The sequence below is a fragment of the Malaya genurostris genome, chromosome 2 (assembly GCF_030247185.1).
Source record: "Malaya genurostris strain Urasoe2022 chromosome 2, Malgen_1.1, whole genome shotgun sequence".
In the NCBI taxonomy this organism is placed as follows: Eukaryota; Metazoa; Arthropoda; class Insecta; order Diptera; family Culicidae; genus Malaya; species Malaya genurostris.
In genome coordinates, this window is record NC_080571.1 from 25311617 (window position 1) to 25330922 (window position 19306).

Sequence of the window (19306 nt, forward strand, 5' to 3'; positions counted from 1 at the left end):
GCATTGATTAAGTGGGAACATATATTGAAGAAGCCAAATGAATGAGATACTCACAGGAAAGATGTTTTTTTGTGGAAAAAGATACGCTCAGAGGCAGGACTCGAACCTGCGTTCTTATTCGAACCGTGCATACGCGCGTTCACCATTTCCGCCATCCTTAGCTATCATAGAAACATTTCTATAATAGTTATGGAACTTAGTTATGGCGACAAAACAACTAAAAATCAATAAATCACTCTAAACTTTTAAAGTCTTGTGTAACATTGGTTGAGAAACTGCTAGAAACGACTCCAAGATTAGTCAAATTTGGTTCCAAAATTGATCGAAATTCACTATTTGACGTGTTTCGAATAAAGAATTTAAATTAAGTTTTGTCTAAAAAACCAATCTCATTAGACAGTTTTAAGTTTGTACTTAATTTGATTCGAATTAGACAGAAAATTCTTTTTCAAAAAAATGATTCAATTTGTTTTCATGAAACCAACTTAAAATGTGATTAAATTTAGTTTAAAATTTGTTAACAAACCCGTTCAAGGCTTCTTCGAAATTGCTTCTAACTGTATAACTTATTTCACCTATTTTCCGTATTTCATCGTAATTTGCTTAGGTCATTTTCCATTTAGAAACGTGTTCCATATTTGCACCAACTTTGAACAAAACTCGTTATTAGTTCGATATATCCGTTTGAAATAGTAAAAAGTTTATTTTTTCAATAGAGATTACTCTATTGTCTGAAAGTTGTTCTGACAGTGTAAAGTGACGTCTCTACCCAGTATTGTTTGGCTAATCATCACGAATACACACCTAGAAAAAATCGTGTAAATTTACGTCTTCTGAGACCGACATATATGAGCGTAAAAAATAATTCAATTTTACTTTTAAGTGCTAAAACATGTAAATTTACACGTTTGCTTGAAATATGGGCGTATGTTTATATCATTCTTGTAAAATTCAGTCGTTTCACGGATTACGTTCCATGAATTGTGTCATATGTAGATTTGCGTCACCTGTAAATTTCATAATTTTTTGCTGTGTAGGTTAACTCCAGAACAACGCTTCTTTTGGAAATTTATTTTCCAAATCAGTGTTCAATTAAAACTGTTAGCGCAAAATTCTCTCCAGTGATGAGGCGCATTTTTGGCCGTTCGAGAATTACCGATGCATCTCGATAAATGTACTGTTTGGTACGGTCTACGGGCTGATGGAACCACCGGTTCTTATTTCTTTAAAAATGGGGAAGGACGACGCGTTACCGTGAATGGAAATCGATACAGAAACATGATCAATGAATTTTCGTTGCCAAATCTTTCTAGCAGTGTTGGTGATTGCCGATAATTTGACAGAAGCTGCTCGATATTTCTCTATATTGTATACAACAATTTCAATCCGGTAGAAGACGCTACAAGAACTCGTGTCTCTCAATACATGAACCGTAAGAGAATTTTTCTATATTTCTTCGCTCCACTTCATATTCTGAGTATTTCACAGCCCTTACCAAAATAGATACAGTTTTGCAATGATCGGTGCTGTGTGAAATTTACCAAGAGAGAACCGCAAATTGACAATTATTGCAGATAATCGAATCGATGATTCGACTTGATGATTCTCATACTAGGTTGCAATATTTCAAAACCCTTGTGTGGAGAATTCACATACATTTTCATAGACACAACTTATACAAAGGTTATATGCACATAGTTAGAATAATCGGCAATAGTAAAATGATTATATCGCAATCGGATCGCGAAACGAGAATAAGCGATCGTTTGTTGCTTCAGAGAGAATCCCCACAGCAGTGTGCTAACCTTTGATTCTCAGACAGGTCATCGAGAGAAATTCGCTCTCGCACTGGTGTCCATTCTACGTTAAATGGACCATGCCGGTTTTCTGTTGCTGCGATGATATCCGTCTCTCTTTGATGGCACTGATTGAATCGTGTGAAGAGTTGCTAGAGAGCGTTCTTTGCTACGATGTCTTCAAGAAACGGATGTGAACAAAATATGGTTTCAACAGGATGGTACCACTTGTCATACTGCGGCCGGAACATTTGACTTATTGAAAAGTACATTTCCACGACAACGTCATTTCGAGAAATGGACCGACAAAATTGACCTCCGCGTTCGTGTGATTTGACACTACTCGATTTTTGTGTGTGGGGATACGAGAAGTCATTGGTTTATGTGGATAAATCAGCAACGATTGTATGCTTTGGAAACAAATATTCAACGTGTCCTGGCTGAAATACGTTTACAAATGCTTGAAAAAGTGGTCGAAAATTGGACCTTTCAAAATTACCTTGGTGAAAAATAGTCGAGGTGGCCAAATGTACTCAATAAAAAAATTGGCCATTTCATAATTTGGCATGTGTTTTATTTAAATTTCAAATCAGCAAGCTCTTTAAAAAACACCCCTCAACATTGAACTATTGAATAAATTTACGTTTCTGATACCATTTTGATTCCGATTTCAACTGGAAGCAAAGGATCAGAATAGAGTCGAGAAAACAACTCTCTGAGGATTGCTATAAAAGGGATATCTGGAAATGAGGAAAAGCAAGTTATTCAAGCCCTACTCAAGAACAACACTGTGTCAAAAGCATTATCAATTGTACTGATAAATAATAAATCAAGAATACTAGAAGCAATGAGAAAAATCCGAGTACAAGCTCTCTCTTTAAACGGGAAAGTTATTTTTACCAAAAATTGGGTTTGAATTCGGAACGAAAAAAAAACCGGAAAACACAATTTCAAAGCAGTGACTAAATGGAAAGAAATGGGTGAACACTTATGCGCTTATTTACAGGCTTCTTCACAGCAACTGCTGCTACCGTACGGTCTAATTTCGCGACTATTGGAAGCGGAAGTGAACGAAAAACTACGGATCGAGAAAGGATGAAATGACATCCGTCTGATTCAAAGGGGAAAAAAAGTACAAATGAATTCACTGAGGTGGAACGAAAAGTAGAACAACGTTCGCGAGAACAAACAAAAAAAGCGATGAACGCGCGAAAACTCGTTGTGACACGGTGGTATCCTTCCCCCGTACCCAGTGGTAGCAGTAGTAGTAGTAGTAGGAGTAGCAGTGTAAGGAACAATTGGTTTGTGTGCTTCCTCTTCTTCCTGTTCTTTTGTGTTGTTAGTGTCTCCGTTTTGTTAGAGTGTGTGGCTGAGTGGTTGTTGCGAGCCCACTGAAGTAGCGGTAGTATTGAAAAAAGGTGGTGTGTGGGTGTGTGTGTAGTGAGATAGAAAGATAGCATTACAGAAATAGAACATTTTCAACTGCAGTCGAGTACATATATCAAAGAGTACAGAGAAAAGGACAGAATGGGGAGCAGGAGGGGCGCAGGGAGCAGTGAAAGAAAGCAAAACGGAACATAAATGATCAGAGGAAGAAAAAAAAATGAACCCGAATGGGAAAGTGCGTAGTCCTTCGCAACTAGCATGAATCGTATCACAGAAAAATAAAACAAATTGATAACAAATTACCCTGGGAGTTAGACATGAAGAGATTTAGAAGGGAGGTAGTGCGGCGGGAAGATTTTGGTTGTTGATGTTGTTGATGCGATTCTTGTTCCTGTTTCATTTGCGGCGTTTGCTGTTGCTTGTTTTGTGGTGGCTGTTGCTGATTGTGATTAGTTTTGTTTAGAAAGTCGGCGTAAAAGGATTTACTTGTCTTAGCCGTACTTTGGGCCGAACTGGAAGCGGATGAATCTCCCGCCATGGTCGTCGTCGTCGTCGTTGCCGCCGCCGCCACCATCGTCGCGGATACCGGTGACAGCGGTCGGTCCGCACTGGCCCCCAGGGCATCGATCAAACTACCGCGGGCACCACCACCGGTGGACGGTGCCGGCGAGGTCGGCTGGTTCACCGGTGAGTTTGTTGGCACGGCTGCACTGGAACTGGAAGTGAACCAACTTCGCAGGTTGCTTTCCTTCTTGATGATGATCGGAACCGGCTGCGACGAGCTGGTCGTCGAGAGGGCTGGCGAATCGGTTATCGAACCACCACCACCGGCCAGGCCAACCGTTGAACCACTCGAGTTGGCATTCGGGTTCGAGGTATTCTCTAGCAACGCGCTGTTAGTCGTTAGGGAGCCACCGGACAAGTTCACCAAATCAAGCTCTATAAACTCTGCACGGTCGCATGAATATAGGGAAGAGAGAAAAATCAAAAACCAAAAAACAAACAACAAAACAAATCACGCGCGCTAGTGGTAGCATGCGATTTTTCTCACTCATCTCGTTCATATGCTTGCAGACTAACGGAAAAATCGGAATCGAGTGTAGAAAGAAAAACAAATACCGAAACAAAAAGCAAATCTAACGAAACACATTACAATTTTTTTTGTTTTGATTATTCTTAACAGGATGAATTTACAGTATGCCGAAATAGTCTAAGATTGCGAAACAAAAAACAAGAAAGCAACATCATGATTGTCATTCATTATCACTAAAACACAAAAATTAAAAACAAAAAACAAAGAAAAAAACAAACTCAAATTCACTAAAACTCGAACGAAAACATTAAGAAAAATCAAACAATTACAACACTGTGTGAGTGTTCGCTTCTTCACGTACAGTCGGCAAACATTTTGGCCCCACCCCCGGCGGCGTCGAGATGTGGGATGCCCTGGCCACCCGGACGGCCACTTACCTGGCTTTTCCAGACCGGTGTATTTGTTGAGGACAAACTGTTCGAGCAGTTTGTCAACCGTCAGCTCCAGAAATTGACGCTTCAAATCAGAGTGGACCTGTAATCGAGAAAGGTAAAATGAACTGGTCAACTGGAAAAGTTTACCCGGTGACTCATACCTGACCGACCAGATCGAAATTGTTTTGAACTATTTCCATATAGGATGAGAGAAATTCCTTCATCTGCTTCAAGTGGGCCTCTTCGATGTCCTGGAAACGCTGGAATATAGAAGACAAAGATTTTATGATTAGTTTGTTGTAACAGGAAATTGCAGTGAAAGAAATCCGATTCCATGGTTGAAGTTCTGATTCAATTTAGATTGAGATATCTGCTATGTTTGATTACTCTACTATCAGGGGATGAGTGTTAATCTAGAATCTACTTGAAAATGTTTGAAATTCGGAGATTGGTAAACGGATTTATATCACTCATTTAATAATAAATCGATTACAAAACTTTTTCACTAATGTGCAAAACAACAAAGGTCATTGAAGAATATTACACAGCATCGTTTGAAAGCCGAAATTAAGATAAAACGGACCGGAATAAAGCAGAAAACTCAAGTTGATCGTTACGATGGCAAAATTTCACTATATTCGCCACATTTAGCCCTCATCGACTATTTTCTGTTCTGTTTTTTATTTGAAAAAGAAGCTTACTGGGAAGAGATTTACATCGAATGATGAGGTCTCCGCTGACACTAAAGCTTTTTTTTAGGCTAGGAGAAATCGTTTGGATAATGGTAACTATTGCTCTTCAAGGAGAGTACATTGATTGATAAAATCGAAATTTGGGAAAAAGTTGTTTTTTTTGTCAGACCGAGAAATTCTCGAGCGATGCGGTTTGCGAGATGAAAATTCCCGATTTTTGGAATAGACCGAAGTCGCATCTGCTTAGTTTTTTTAATAGTTTTTCAGTTCAATCTTTAAACAGATATCCCATGTCAGCAAAAAAAACCTATTTTAATCCACCTAGTGGTGTAAGGATGCCTTTCTCATATTACTCATTACATCATAAATATAACCGTGAAATTTGCAAAAATTTGTTCGGACCTAATCTCACAAACTCTATAAATCCTGTTTACCCTGTAGTTCCGGAACCGAAAGTAGTATCCACAAAACTAAGGGATTCCGTATGAAACTGTAAGATTTTTCTTTTGTACCTATAAGTTTGTGAAAACCGATTTGGCCATCTCCAAGAAAAGTGAGTGAGATCCTTTTTGCAGTTTTTAATCACTATTTACAATTCTTCCGAAACCGGATTCAGATGAATGGAATAACCGAAGTTGGTTCGTTTGCTACCAACGAATATGACCTACAAATTGGAACAGTTTTGAACGTAGTTAAACCTATACTTACTATCTCATGCTCTATTACGATTAAACCAATTAAACGATAATTAGATGAACAATTTGTTAGATAAACGAAACGAACCTGCGTTTCTGTTACTTCTGCATATGTAAGTCAAGCTAAACAGCATGAATCAGCAGCATAAAACATATAGTAGGATTATTATTATTATTATTATTATTATTACTATTATTATTATTATTATTATTATTATTATTATTATTATTATTATTATTATTATTATTATTATTATTATTATTATTCTTATTATTGAGATCACTACACAACGTGTACGAAATAGAACAAAGCAAGCCTTGTTCGTTTTGTGTTTTCTTCTTCTTTCGGTGTTGTACATATTGTCACTCTATATGGCGATTTAAAAACTTTGACACTCATCGCCCTGTAACTGCGGAACCGGAAGTCGGATCCGGATGAAATTTCACAGTAGCTTTAAAGACAGTATGAACTTTAATTCAAATCAAGATTTGTGAAAACCGGTTCAAGCACCACAAAGAAATCAAAGTGAATTTAGTTTTAGCAGTTTTTCTTCTTCAATATTCGGTGTTATCGGAACAGGAAAAGAGGGGACCAGTAGTGCCGAATTAAGTTTTCGTGCCCACAAACTAACAAGCTTTGCAAACTAGAAGAATTTTTCAGACAGTTTTATGGGATTTATACCTGTTGTTAACCATCGTTCGTGGGAAAATACTAATAAAATCGGTAATTTTCCACTTATCACGCTTTAGTTCCGGAACCGGAAGTCGGATCCAGGAAAAATGTTCTACAATATTTTAGGATATTATAAGACCTTTCATTTGAATTTTAGTTTGCGAAAATCGGTTGAGTTGTTCCAGAGATAATTGAGTGTAAACTTTTTCTCAAATTTTCACATATTACCGTATAACTCCGGAACCAGAAGTCACATTCAAATGAAATTCAATAGCAAGCTATGGGACCATAATACCTTTTATTTGAATCTTATACCGTTTTCGTTTTTGAACCTACACACACAGACATTTGCTCAGTTCGTCGAGCTGAGTCGAATGGTATATGACATTCGGCCCTCCGGGCCTCGGATAAAAAGTCAATTTACACAGTGATTACATAACCTTTCTATATGAGAAAGGCAAAAACATTCTAATTGAGTGGCTAGTTGAAAATTTGAGTATTTTTCGATTATCTCGATATATATTTCCTATTCATTTTTGCAAAAAACCTTTTTTTAGTCATCCAGGTTTTGGTTTTGGTTACCCATACACTGAGCTCCTTTTATGCGTTTTTGCGGTTTTGTTATGCGGCTTTTTACGTGGCTTTTTTACGCGGATTTCCAAATTTTTTCCTGTATTTTTACGCGGATTTCCGAAGATAGGCATTTTTTTACGAGAACTTTCAAAGTTATTCGATTGTTTTGTGTTGTCTTAGAAATGCATGAAACGTCGAGATTTGGCGTTATCTCGAATTTTCGGGCACTTCGATTTAAGATTTTTCAAACAATTTTTTTTAGATTACACCAGATCTCAAAGCTTTATGCATTTCTAAGACAACACAAAAAAACGAATAACTTTGAAAGTTCGCGTAAAAAAATGCCTATCTTCGGAAATCCGCGTAAAAAACGGGAAAAACTTCGGAAATCGGAAAAATTTGCATCTCAAAAGCCGAATGCATTCATAATTTTATTTTCTCTGATTACATCATAGCTTGATTTACTATGCATTTCTAAGACATTTCCAAGACATTGGGCATCAAAAAAATAAACTTAAAAATTTGTCTAAGTCCCAAAGTCGATAGCATGCGGTTGGAAACAAATCAATAAGGAGCAACTCTTCTCCCGTAAAACCGATTCCAGTTAATAAAATATACGATATTCTTTCAGAATCAAATTTTAGTGACACAGGACAAAATTCTTCCAAAATACCTAAAATGGACGTTTGTCGCCTTTGAAAATCAACCAACAATCTATGTCTACAATTTCAAAGCATTTCGAACTAAGCTTTCTTAATTGCTTCTGGGAGCGAAAATTTGAAAATTCTGTTCGTTGGTTATAAAAAGCATGACGGCACTGCGAACCTAACACAATACCGTCGTTGCCAGGTCTTCGGCCATGGTACGACAATTAACAGAGGGGAAGGGGATGTCATGGAAAAATTCATACAACTTGACGAGAATCGATGTTTTGAAGACCATTGAAACATTTTGCATAACTCAGATGACTATACGGTAAGGTGGATGTGGCAAGTGCCTTTAAAAAGGGGGGTGTAATATTTCAAACGGCATAACTCCGAAAGTACTGAATGGATTGCTATCGAACTTGGCATATCTACTTCTAGCTCTTCAGTTTTAGGGGAGAGAGTGTGTAGCAAATGTCCTTGACGCCTCTGTCAAGGACATTCAAAAAGTCGTCGAATTAGATAAATTAAGTCATAAACCCCCTGTTCTTGACATAATTTATCTAATTCGACAACTTTTTGAAGGCCATACATAATTTTTGTAGAACTCAAATATGGTTTTAAGGGTGTTTGTAGGGTGTTTATATAATTTATATACTACAAAAAAAGATGGCTTAATGTGAAATTTATAGGGGGGAGGGGATTAAAAGATAAATTGTACCTTATGATAAAAAAAGAACCGGAATTTTCATTTTCAAATTCCCGCGCTTGTCCAATCGGTAAACTTTTATTCTCTCAACGTTGGCAACACTTTTATACACATTCTGTCAAATTTTGACGCATATCGTACGATTAGTTTTTGTTTGGCGTCTATACAAAGAAGTTGAAAAATTTTCGTGTGGCGATTTTTATAATGGATGAAAATTTAGAACAACGTGCGTGCATCAAATTTTGTGTTGCAAATGGATTTAAGTGTTCCGAAACGTTGAAAATGTTAGAAAAGGCCTTTGGTGAATCGTGTCTAGGAAAAACACAGGCATACGAGTGGTATAAACGCTTCAAAGATGGTCGTACAAGCTTGGATCATGATGAGATCCCTGGCCGCCCAACAACATCTGATACTGAAGAAAACATTGAATCGGCGAAGCAAATCGTGTTGCAAAATTGTTCTGTACCGATTAGAGAGATTGCTGTGTTGTTGGGCATCTCTTATGGATCAGCCGAACACATTTTTACTGATGTTTTGGGTTTGAAACGCGTCGCTTCTCGGCTGGTGCCAAAAAGCTGAATGCGCCGGCTCACACAGCGTTGGTTGTGTCGCAGTTTTTGGCCAAAAACTCAACCAATATCATCAACCAAGCACCGTACTCTCCAGATATGGCCCCGTGTGACTTTTTCCTCTTCCCCAGACTCAAATTGCCATTGCGGGGAACGCGTTTTGAGACCATAGAGACCATAAAAGAGAATTCGCTGCGTGAACTAAAGGCCATACCTTCGGCGGCCTATAAAATTTGTATGGAAAATTGGATCAAGCGTTAGCATGCATGTATTGCCGCAGGAGGAGAGTACTTAGAAGGCGATAATAAGAAAATTTATTGAAAATTGAAATTTTGCGTTTTACCTATTTTTATATATATAAAAAATAGGTATAGAATTCGCTCAAACTTTCGAAAATTTTTCCGAGGCCCGGAGGGGCGAATGACATATACCAATCGATTCAGCTCGACGAACTGAGCAAATGTCTGTGTGTGTGTGTATGTGTGTGTGTCCGTATGTGTGTTGTCAACTAAGAGGTCGAGATCTCAGAGATGGCTGGACCGATTTTCATCAAACTAGTCGCAAATGAAAGGTCTCCCCGTCACCCAAAACGCTATTGAATGGTTTTGAGATCGGATGTTTACTTTTTGAGTTATACAAAGTTTTATGTCAAAATTTTCAGTTTTTTGACAGTATCTGTCACAATTGACCTTGAAAACAAAATATGTTTTCAGACTTAGATTCCGCACGGTAATACCTATCCAACAAGCCATAGATTGTTAAAATCCGTCCATTTTTACCGGAGATATCGAAATTTTTCTGTAAGCGACTTTTCCCCCTATTCCAGCAGTAGGAGTTTTGAGCGCTGTATGACAAAGAAATGCTTGGGAGCAACGGAAAACACGATTTTTTATACTGTCACATACAATTGTTTCTAAGAACCAAAAGGATTGTTTACAGCATTCTTTTGCATGACATTTAGCCTCGGACCGATTTTGGCACGGCTCGTTTTTGGCAACATAATCGTTCGAATATGACATATAAAGGGTGATTTTTTAAGAGCTTGAGAACTTTTTTAAACAATAAAACGCATAAAATTTGCAAAATCTCATCGGTTCTTTATTTTAAACGTTAGATTGGCACATGACATTTACTTTTTGAAGATAATTTCATTTAAATGTTGACCGCGGCTGCGTCTTAGGTGGTCCATTCGGAAAGTCCAATTTTGGGCAACTTTTTCGAGCATTTCGGCCGGAATAGCCCGAATTTCTTCGGAAATGTTGTCTTCCAAAGCTGGAATAGTTACTGGCTTATTTCTGTAGACTTTAGACTTGACGTAGCCCCACAAAAAATAGTCTAAAGGCGTCAAATCGCATGATCTTGGTGGCCAACTTACCGGTCCATTTCTTGAGATGAATTGTTCTCCGAAGTTTTCCCTCAAAATGGCCATAGAATCGCGAGCTGTGTGGCATGTAGCGCCATCTTGTTGAAACCACATGTCAACCAAGTTCAGTTCTTCCATTTTTGGCAACAAAAAGTTTGTTAGCATCGAACGATAGTGATCGCCATTCACTGTAACGTTGCGTCCAACAGCATCTTTGAAAAAATACGGTCCAATGATTCCACCAGCGTACAAACCACACCAAACAGTGCATTTTTCGGGATGCATGGGCAGTTCTTGAACGGCTTCTGGTTGCTCTTCACTCCAAATGCGGCAATTTTGCTTATTTACGTAGCCATTCAACCAGAAATGAGCCTCATCGCTGAACAAAATTTGTCGATAAAAAAGCGGATTTTCCGAATGGACCACCTAAGACGCAGCCGCGTTCAACACTTAAATGAAATTATCTTCAAAAAGTAAATGTCATGTACCAATCTAACGTTTAAAATAAAGAACCGATGAGATTTTGCAAATTTTATGCGTTTTATTGTTTAAAAAAGTTCTCAAGCTCTTAAAAAATCACCCTTTATAAACCAGATGATGGCAGAATTTTTTTTAAATATTTTGTTTTAAACTACTTACAGCAATAAATGCTGGAACAACATAACATCCATATACCATTCGAATCAGTTCGTCGAGATCAGCAAAGGCGTGTGTGACAAATAATTTCACTTAATTTTCTCGGAAAATTTCTTTTCTACAAATTCAGATTCATACGAAAAGTCATATGCTCCCAAACAAAGTTCCTGCATTATGTTTGGTTCCGACCTCTGGTTTCGGAACTACAGGATGATATGTGAAACGAAATCAAAATTGTGTAACTCATTTTTCTTGAAGATGGCTGAACCGATCTAAGATGCAAATGAAATCTAAGAATCATCTAAGATTCAAATGAAAAGTTTCAACATCTTGCTTTTCAGTCAGATCCAACTTCCGATTTCGGGGATTGTATAAAAATGTCTATTCCACATAATTTAATCAGGTTTATCGGGTTAGCAGATTTGGATAGTCGATAAAAAAATTAACTTTTTTCAGTTTTAGTGGTATTCAGTTGTCGATCAGAAGGCACCTAAAAATTTAATTCGTGCTATGATCTCTCAAAGATGTCTTAACTGATTTTCAAATGTTTTGAAACAAATGTAAAGTGTACAGCTACTCAGGTGAATTTATCTGACTTCGGCCATACCGCTTTTAGAATTCCGGTTCCAGTATAAAATCGTTTCTCAAAGCTCAATCGTTTTCTCAAAAAAAGCCTAATCAAATTTCAGAAACAAAAATTTTAATTAAAACAAACTTATATACAAAAATTAACTATTTTATCCAATTATGACTTCCGGTTCTCGAATTACATGATGATGAATTTTTAAAATTCAAATCGATATAGAAGATGACAATCCCGAAAAGCTTCAAAGTTGAACTCAAAACTGTTGTAATTTATTCGTCATATGGCCATACGAATCGGTTTGGGTTATGCTGGTTCCTGAATACCGGCTCTGGAAGTACCTTAAATTACCGTAAACTCTAGAGTGGAACTTACATATCATGGCATGTTTAATCGATTATCACACTTCTAGATTTAAATTCGATCCGATTTGCAGTTTCGACATTACAGAGTAATGAGTGATTAAAATCTCAAATTGTCGCTTAAAACGAGGGTCATTAAAATAATGTCATGAAAACTTAAACACCGAAGAATATTCATGCAAAAAACACATGCGGATTGATAAAAATAGGTATCATCTCACTGCTAGGTGGATTAAACACGTTTTTTATTAAAATTCCGGTTCTTTTTTGATCATAAGGTAAGATCGAACATAACTCCGAAACAACTCAATAGATTAAAGACTGTCCCAGAAAGTATGGACGCAACCAAAAACCGCTGCCATTTCGCAATGTTTCAGAATCTGTCAATTTTTATGGCTGCGTCCTGTTGTTTACACTCTTCTCTAACCACTTGTGCAGTTGTTCATTCGTTTTCATTAGTTTGTTTCGAAATGCGTGGACTTTCAGCAGAACAACGTCGAACGGGTCGAAAAAAAGGTCCTGCTAACCCTCAGTTGGATAAACGTATACTGAAGGCGTTCGAGCAAAAGAAGGAGGCTTCAGTTCGGGATGTGGCCAAAAAAGTGGGCACTTCGAAGTCAAATGTTCTTCGTGCTAAAGAACGTTTAAATCTTCGAATCTATAAGAAGCATAAACAACCAAAATGTAGTCCGAAACAAGAAGGATCGATCAGGCCGAGGGTTCGAAAGCTGTACAATACAATTCTTGCTGGAAATTTGAACTGCATAATCATGGACGACGAAGCCTACGTGAAACTCGATTACAAATCCTTGCCGGGACCACAATATTATACGGTGCGAGAAGGGCAAGTGTTAAACCAGTCCGAGACATCGATTGAAGTCGAAAAATTTGGTAAGAAAGCTATGGTCTGGCAAGCAATTTGTAACTGCGGTAAGATTTTGAAACCCTTCATAACCACTGCTCCAATGAACAGCGAAATATACATCAAGGAATGTTTACAAAAACGACTTCTACCCATGATTCGATGCCACAAGGATCCTGTTGTCTTCTGGCCAGATCTTGCTTCTTGCCACTACTTGAAATCAACGGTAGAACGGTACACTACCAAAAATGTCACTTTCGTCCCAAAAGACATGAATCCACCAAATTGCCCACAACTTCGACCAATTGAGGAATTTTGAGGATTAACGAGGGCACATCTTATGAAACATTTCTCGGCAGCCGAAACCATTCTACAGTTCGAAAAAGATTGGAAAAAAGTGTCAAAACTTGTCGCCAAGAAGTCTGTACGGAATTTAATGAGGAACGTTCGCAAGAAGGTGCGCCAGCTAGTCTACAATGGCTAATATATTGAATAAAATTTGAATATCTAACACTTGTGAATTATTTACAGCGAAATCAAAGTGCGTCCATACTTTCTGGGACAGTCTTTACTTAGGTAATAGAGGTAGATTCTACGTAGATAAATCCAAAAAAAACTGTTTTCAAAATAAAGCGAATATATTTCAAAAAATAATTTTTTTATACTATTTATATTTTCAAATTTTTTTTTCTTCAAAACGAAAAATAAAATTTGTTGTGAAAAAAAATTGTTTGTTGTTCGAAATTGGTACTACTCTCTTAACAAAAATTAAGGTGCCACTTTCGAAAAAAGCGTTCTATAATCTTGTAAAATTTTTTCGAAGACACGTTAGCTCTTAAAAATCAGTGAAAGTCAGTACAGATTTTTGACCGTCTTTTTCCAGTTTTGGACCACTGTGCGACGACGCTACATAGCTTGGCCATTTTCTAAACATAAACTAGTACACCATATGCCATTTTGTGTACTCAGTACGAGAAGCTAGCTAACAAACCGCTGCTTTTTTCCGCCAAAAAGCTCCAAGCGCAAAGCTGGCACAATTTACTGCAGAAGCGTGCGGCTCTACACGTATGAGAATAACCTGGAAGGGCAAAACAGGCACTAAAGTTGATCAATGTTCCACCAACACAATCACTGATTCATTTAAAAACACACTGCGAGTAAATCATCGCGTGTCAGCAAAGCTAATTTTGCTCCAGTAGTACGTGACTTGTTGTTGGCCGATGAAATCGGATCACGTTCGCAATTGAATATAGACCCCCCCCCCCCCCCCCCCCCTTTTTACCTTAGCAGCTAACCTAGTTTCCGACAGCTCAAATTACTTACCTTGCAAGTTATTGTCATTTTTTTCTCGAACTCCTGTTTGACGATATTGTGCTTCTCGACCAGGGCCTTGTAGTCGTCCTGCTGTTTGCGCAGTTTGGCTTCGGACTTTTCGATCTCTTTGGTCGAATTGTCCTTGCGAGCCTTTTCCAATTCTTGCAGCCGAGTATTGTAGATATCTTTAGCTTTCCCCACGGCCACGGTGGATTCTTTCATGGCCTGCAAACCAACAAAAAAAAGGATAGGAATGAATTAGATTCCATACATGACAATATTCAATTGGATTTTCCATCACGTTATGTCATTGACAGGCCGATATTAATCCATCAAAGCTTACCTGTACCGCATCCTGAGTGCCGGATTCCTCCTCCTTTACCGTCTTGTGCTTTTTGTGCAACTCGTCGGCATACTTGTTAATGTTCTTCACCAGGTCGCTCAGTTTTTGCACCTTGGCCGAGTGTAGCTCCGACAAACGCTCGGTCGTGGACTTCAGGATAATCCAGAGCGGGGAAAACGTTCCACCGCCACTCGAGCCGGCCTTGTTCGCTAGCTTGGCCAGCAGTTTCGAGTTGTACTCCTCCAGGTTGGACCGCTCGCGGAAGTACTCGGCCAGTTCCTTGGTCGCCGAGAGGCCATATTTCATGTTCTGGTACAGCACTTCGTAGCCGTTGTTTTTGTCGCCCTGCCAGAAGGAGGAGAAAGAAAAAAATTCATCATGAGTGACGTTGTGTTTTATATGGTGCCGTCTGTGTCGAAACAAATTAGCATCGGTACGACGTGAATACATTGAACTTGATTTAGAAACATTTAAAACCGAATGACAGAGAACGCTAATCCCGGCGGCGGTTTTGCGGTTTTCATTCACAAGTTTTACGTGCGGCTGCTCCGTCCGCCGACAAACGAGCACCTTTTATAAGCAGCTATTTATAAACAAATCCAGACCCGGCTAAAGTCTGTTCCGCCATGCAGTAAACATTTGTACTATGCATCTTTTCCATCGTGCGCCTCGACGTCAATGAAGAGGGAGAGAGACACGACTAGAAAAATATTGCAGCACATATTCCAAAAATGGTCCACAGACCGTTTTTATATCAGGAGTTAAATCATCACAAACATCCGTCTTCTTTTTCCGGATGGTCTGACCGGATGACGATAATGTGGCTCATTGAGAGAAAGAAGAACAAGAAAAAACTGTTCTCCACAAAACGGCCGCTCTTATGTCTGACTACTGGCGTAAACGTAGCGAATGCTTGAAGATACGAACCGCAAAAAACTACAACAACAAGATAATCGAGGACGAAATGAGGACGTTGAACATTTTTCTTCGCGGGGAGCATTGATGCTCAATGGGGATGCGATCGTTTATCGTTCTGTAATTTTTACAAGTATTTCATCCTGTCTGCTAAAGCCGCTCACTTGAAAGTGAAGTGTCGAACAATATTTGTGCTTTCAAGTTCGGGGGGCGTGCTATCGCGTGAATAATCTATCATAAAAGTGTAATTTGCGTATTTCCTGGGAAAAATACGGGAACAATTGAGTGCTTTATCTGCAAAATCATGCCAGATTACCTTGGTTTGGATCCCCTCACATTGTTCCATACGGGGCAATGAGAGGGCGGACTCGTTAGCCAAGGTGGGCGCACTAGAAGGTGATATCTATGAAAGACCAATCTGCTTCAATGAATTTTTCAGTTGCTGTCGTCAGAAAACTCTAGCCAGCTGGCAAAATACATGGAATAGTGGAACTCTGGGACGATGGTTACACTCAATAATCCCACAGGTATCGACGAAACCTTGGTACCGGGGGTTGGACGTGAGCCGTGACTTTATTCGTGTAATGTCAAGACTCATGTCTAATCATTATATGTTCAGTGCGCATCTTCCTTTACTAACTCTAGGGGAGTATGCCGCCCCCTTAATACGGCGTCCCTTCTTCTCCTATAACAACAAGACAATCGGCCACGTTAAGCTAAAGCAAATGAGCCAAATAAAATTTTATTATAAAAAAAAAGTAGCTATGATATCCGGTATAAATGACGTAAACCGATAAAACGTGTCGATTTTTCACCACAAATTTTGTTTAGAGGTGGCTGAACCAATTTCAACAAGTTTAGTATTGTTTGAAAGCTACTATTTGGCCATTGATGAAGTTCGAAGTTCAAATGGCCGTCACTTCTGGTTCCGGAGGTATAATTGTATAAGTGACGTAACCGACAAAATACGTTGTGTTTTTACCGTCCAATTTTATATAAGATGGCTTAATAAACTTAAATAAACTCGTGTGAAAATGGATTTTTGAACAAGCTCAAAGTGCAATCACTTCTGGTTCCGGAGATGTAATGGTATAAGTGACGTAAACGACCAAACGTTCTTTTTCACCGGCTTAACAGATTTTCACAAGCTTCGGCACGCTTGAGAGTTTTTATTGAGCCGTAGGTCAAGTTAGAAGATCAAAAGGCGTCACTGCCGATTCCGGACAAATAATGGTACAAGCGACATAACCAACAAAGCGCGCTTTTTCTCTTCTCTTCAATTTGCTCGTAAATGGCTAAACGGATTTCAACAAAGTTAAGCTCTTTTGAAAAAAATGGTTCATTAAACAGGTTTGAAGTTCAAATGGCTATCACTCACGGTTCCAGTAATAAAAAGGTATAAGTGACGTAAACAACCAATCTCAATTTTCTCGGATATGGATGAACTGATTTTAGGCTCGTTCGTAACTAATATTGTTTTGTGGATCGAGCTCAAAGATCATATGGCTGACATTTAAAGTTTAAGAGATATGATCGCACAAGTGACGTAACCGACAAACTGCCCCGCACAATTATTATGACCTATGATCAAGTTCAAATGTATTTCGTGAACTGTCCAAATCAATCTGAATGAATTTTTATCAAAAATGTGCTTAAAATCACCCAAAATTATCTAAAAAAACCTGTTTCAATCCACCTAGTGGTGTAATTCTGCCTTTCTCATATCAATCCTACTTTCATATATAATACTGCGATTCTTGAAAGAATAACCGAAATCGGTTTGTTTGACCGTCTACTGATAAAAACTATCAATTGGAAAAGATTTGAGGTCGATTCAGAAAATTTTTAAGGTTTTTCCCCATTTTCAGTGATGGTATACAATTTTTAACCCACTTTACCCTATATTTCCGGATCCGGAAGTCGGATCCGCATGAAACTCAGGAATTACGTAGGGGACCACATGACCTTTCATTTGAATCTAAGTTTGTGAAAATCGGTCGCGCCATCTATGAGAAAAGTTAGAATACATATTTTCTTTTTTTGCACATTTTACCCCATAACTCCCGAACCGGAAGTCGGATCTAAATAATATTCTGAAACTTTTTATGGGACCTTAAGACCTTTCATTTGAACCTAAGTTTGTAAAAATAGGTTCAGTCATCTCTGAGAAAAGTTAGTGCACTTATTTTCACAATTTTTTGCACATTTTACCCCATAATTCCGGAACCGGAAGTTGGATCCAAATAATATTCAGGAATTTTGTATGGGACCACAAGACTTTTCATTTGAATCTAAGTTTGTAAAAATCGGTCGCGCCATCTATGAGAAAAGTTAGAATACATATTTTCTTTTTTCTGCATATTTTACCCCATAACTCTCGAACCGGAAGTCGGATCCAAGTAATATTCAGGAATTTTTTATGGGACTTCAAGACCTTTCATTTGAACCTAAGTTTGTGAAAATCGGATCTATGACAAAAGTTAGTGCACTTATTTTCACCATTTTTTGCACATTTTACCCCATAACTCCGGAACCGGAAGTCGGATCAAAATAATATTCAGGATTTTTTTATGGGACCACAAGACCTTTCATTTGAATCTTAGTTTGTGAAAATCGGTTTAGCCATCTCCGAGAAAAGTTAGTGCACTTATTTTCACAATTTTTTGCACATTTTACCCCATAATTCCGGAACCGGAAGTCGGATCCAAATAATATTCAGGAATTTTGTATGGGACCATGAGACCTTTCATTTGAATCTAAGTTTGTGAAAATCGGTTCAGCCATCTCCGAGAAAAGTTAGTGCAAAAAAACGTTACATACACACATACGCACATACACACACACACACACACACACACACACACACACACACACACACACACACACACACACACACACACACACACACACACACACACACACACACACACACACACACACACACACACACACACACACACACACACACACACACACACACACACACACACACACACACACACACACACACACACATACACACACAGACATTTTGCGTACTCGACGAACTGAGTCGAATGGTATATGACACTCGGCCCTCCGGGCCTCGGTTCAAAAATCGGTTTTCACAGTGATTGCATAACCTTTCTATATGAGAAAGGCAAAAAGGCAAAAAAAGTTTTAAGGATACTGTGTCCATGACACGATAAAGGCATTATAACAACATTATGTGCATTAAGAATAGGTTTTTTAATTTATTTATGGCAATATTTTTATTGTAAATCTGATAGTGAAAGCAACATTTTATTAAATTGAAGAAGTTACAACGGAAACTCTTACCACAACCTTTTTTTGGTCGAGGCAATCATAAATAATAAAGACCGGATATCTTAGGTTGAAAATTTTGAATTACCATAAAAATGGAAAAAGTTTGTAATTATTGTATGGTACCTTAGGTATGACTATACGGGGGGTGGATGTAGCAAGTGCCTTTAAAAAGGGAGGTGTAATGTTTAAAACGGCATACGTTCGAAACTACTGAACGGATTGCCACTTAACTTGGCACAGATACTTATTGCTCTTCTGAAAAGGTCATAAGGATATTTTGACAGGGGAGGGAGCGTAGTAAGTGTTCATAACAGGGGGGGGGAGTCATGAAAAATTTGTCTAATTTGACGAGAATCGATACTTTTTAAGACCGTAGAAACATTTTGCAAATATTAGATATGATAATATGGGGGGGTGG

General features: G+C 38.3%; 1 protein-coding gene across 13 annotated transcripts in view; it reads right to left on the bottom strand.

The window, feature by feature from the left end:
* Positions 1–19306, bottom strand: part of LOC131432263 (F-BAR domain only protein 2) — a 100554-nt gene that overhangs the window by 37417 nt on the left and 43831 nt on the right. For 8 of the 13 annotated variants that reach the window (XM_058598422.1, XM_058598421.1, XM_058598419.1 and 5 more), the window contains 5 exons: positions 14668–15012; positions 14334–14549; positions 4811–4909; positions 4653–4749; positions 3486–4130 (listed from right to left, as the gene is read on the bottom strand). In XM_058598422.1, the coding sequence (XP_058454405.1) occupies positions 3486–4130; positions 4653–4749; positions 4811–4909; positions 14334–14549; positions 14668–15012 (1402 nt within the window). The remainder of the gene's footprint in view (positions 1–3485; positions 4131–4652; positions 4750–4810; positions 4910–14333; positions 14550–14667; positions 15013–19306) is intronic. The other 5 variants (XM_058598416.1, XM_058598413.1, XM_058598425.1 and 2 more) reach the window with 3 other exon arrangements.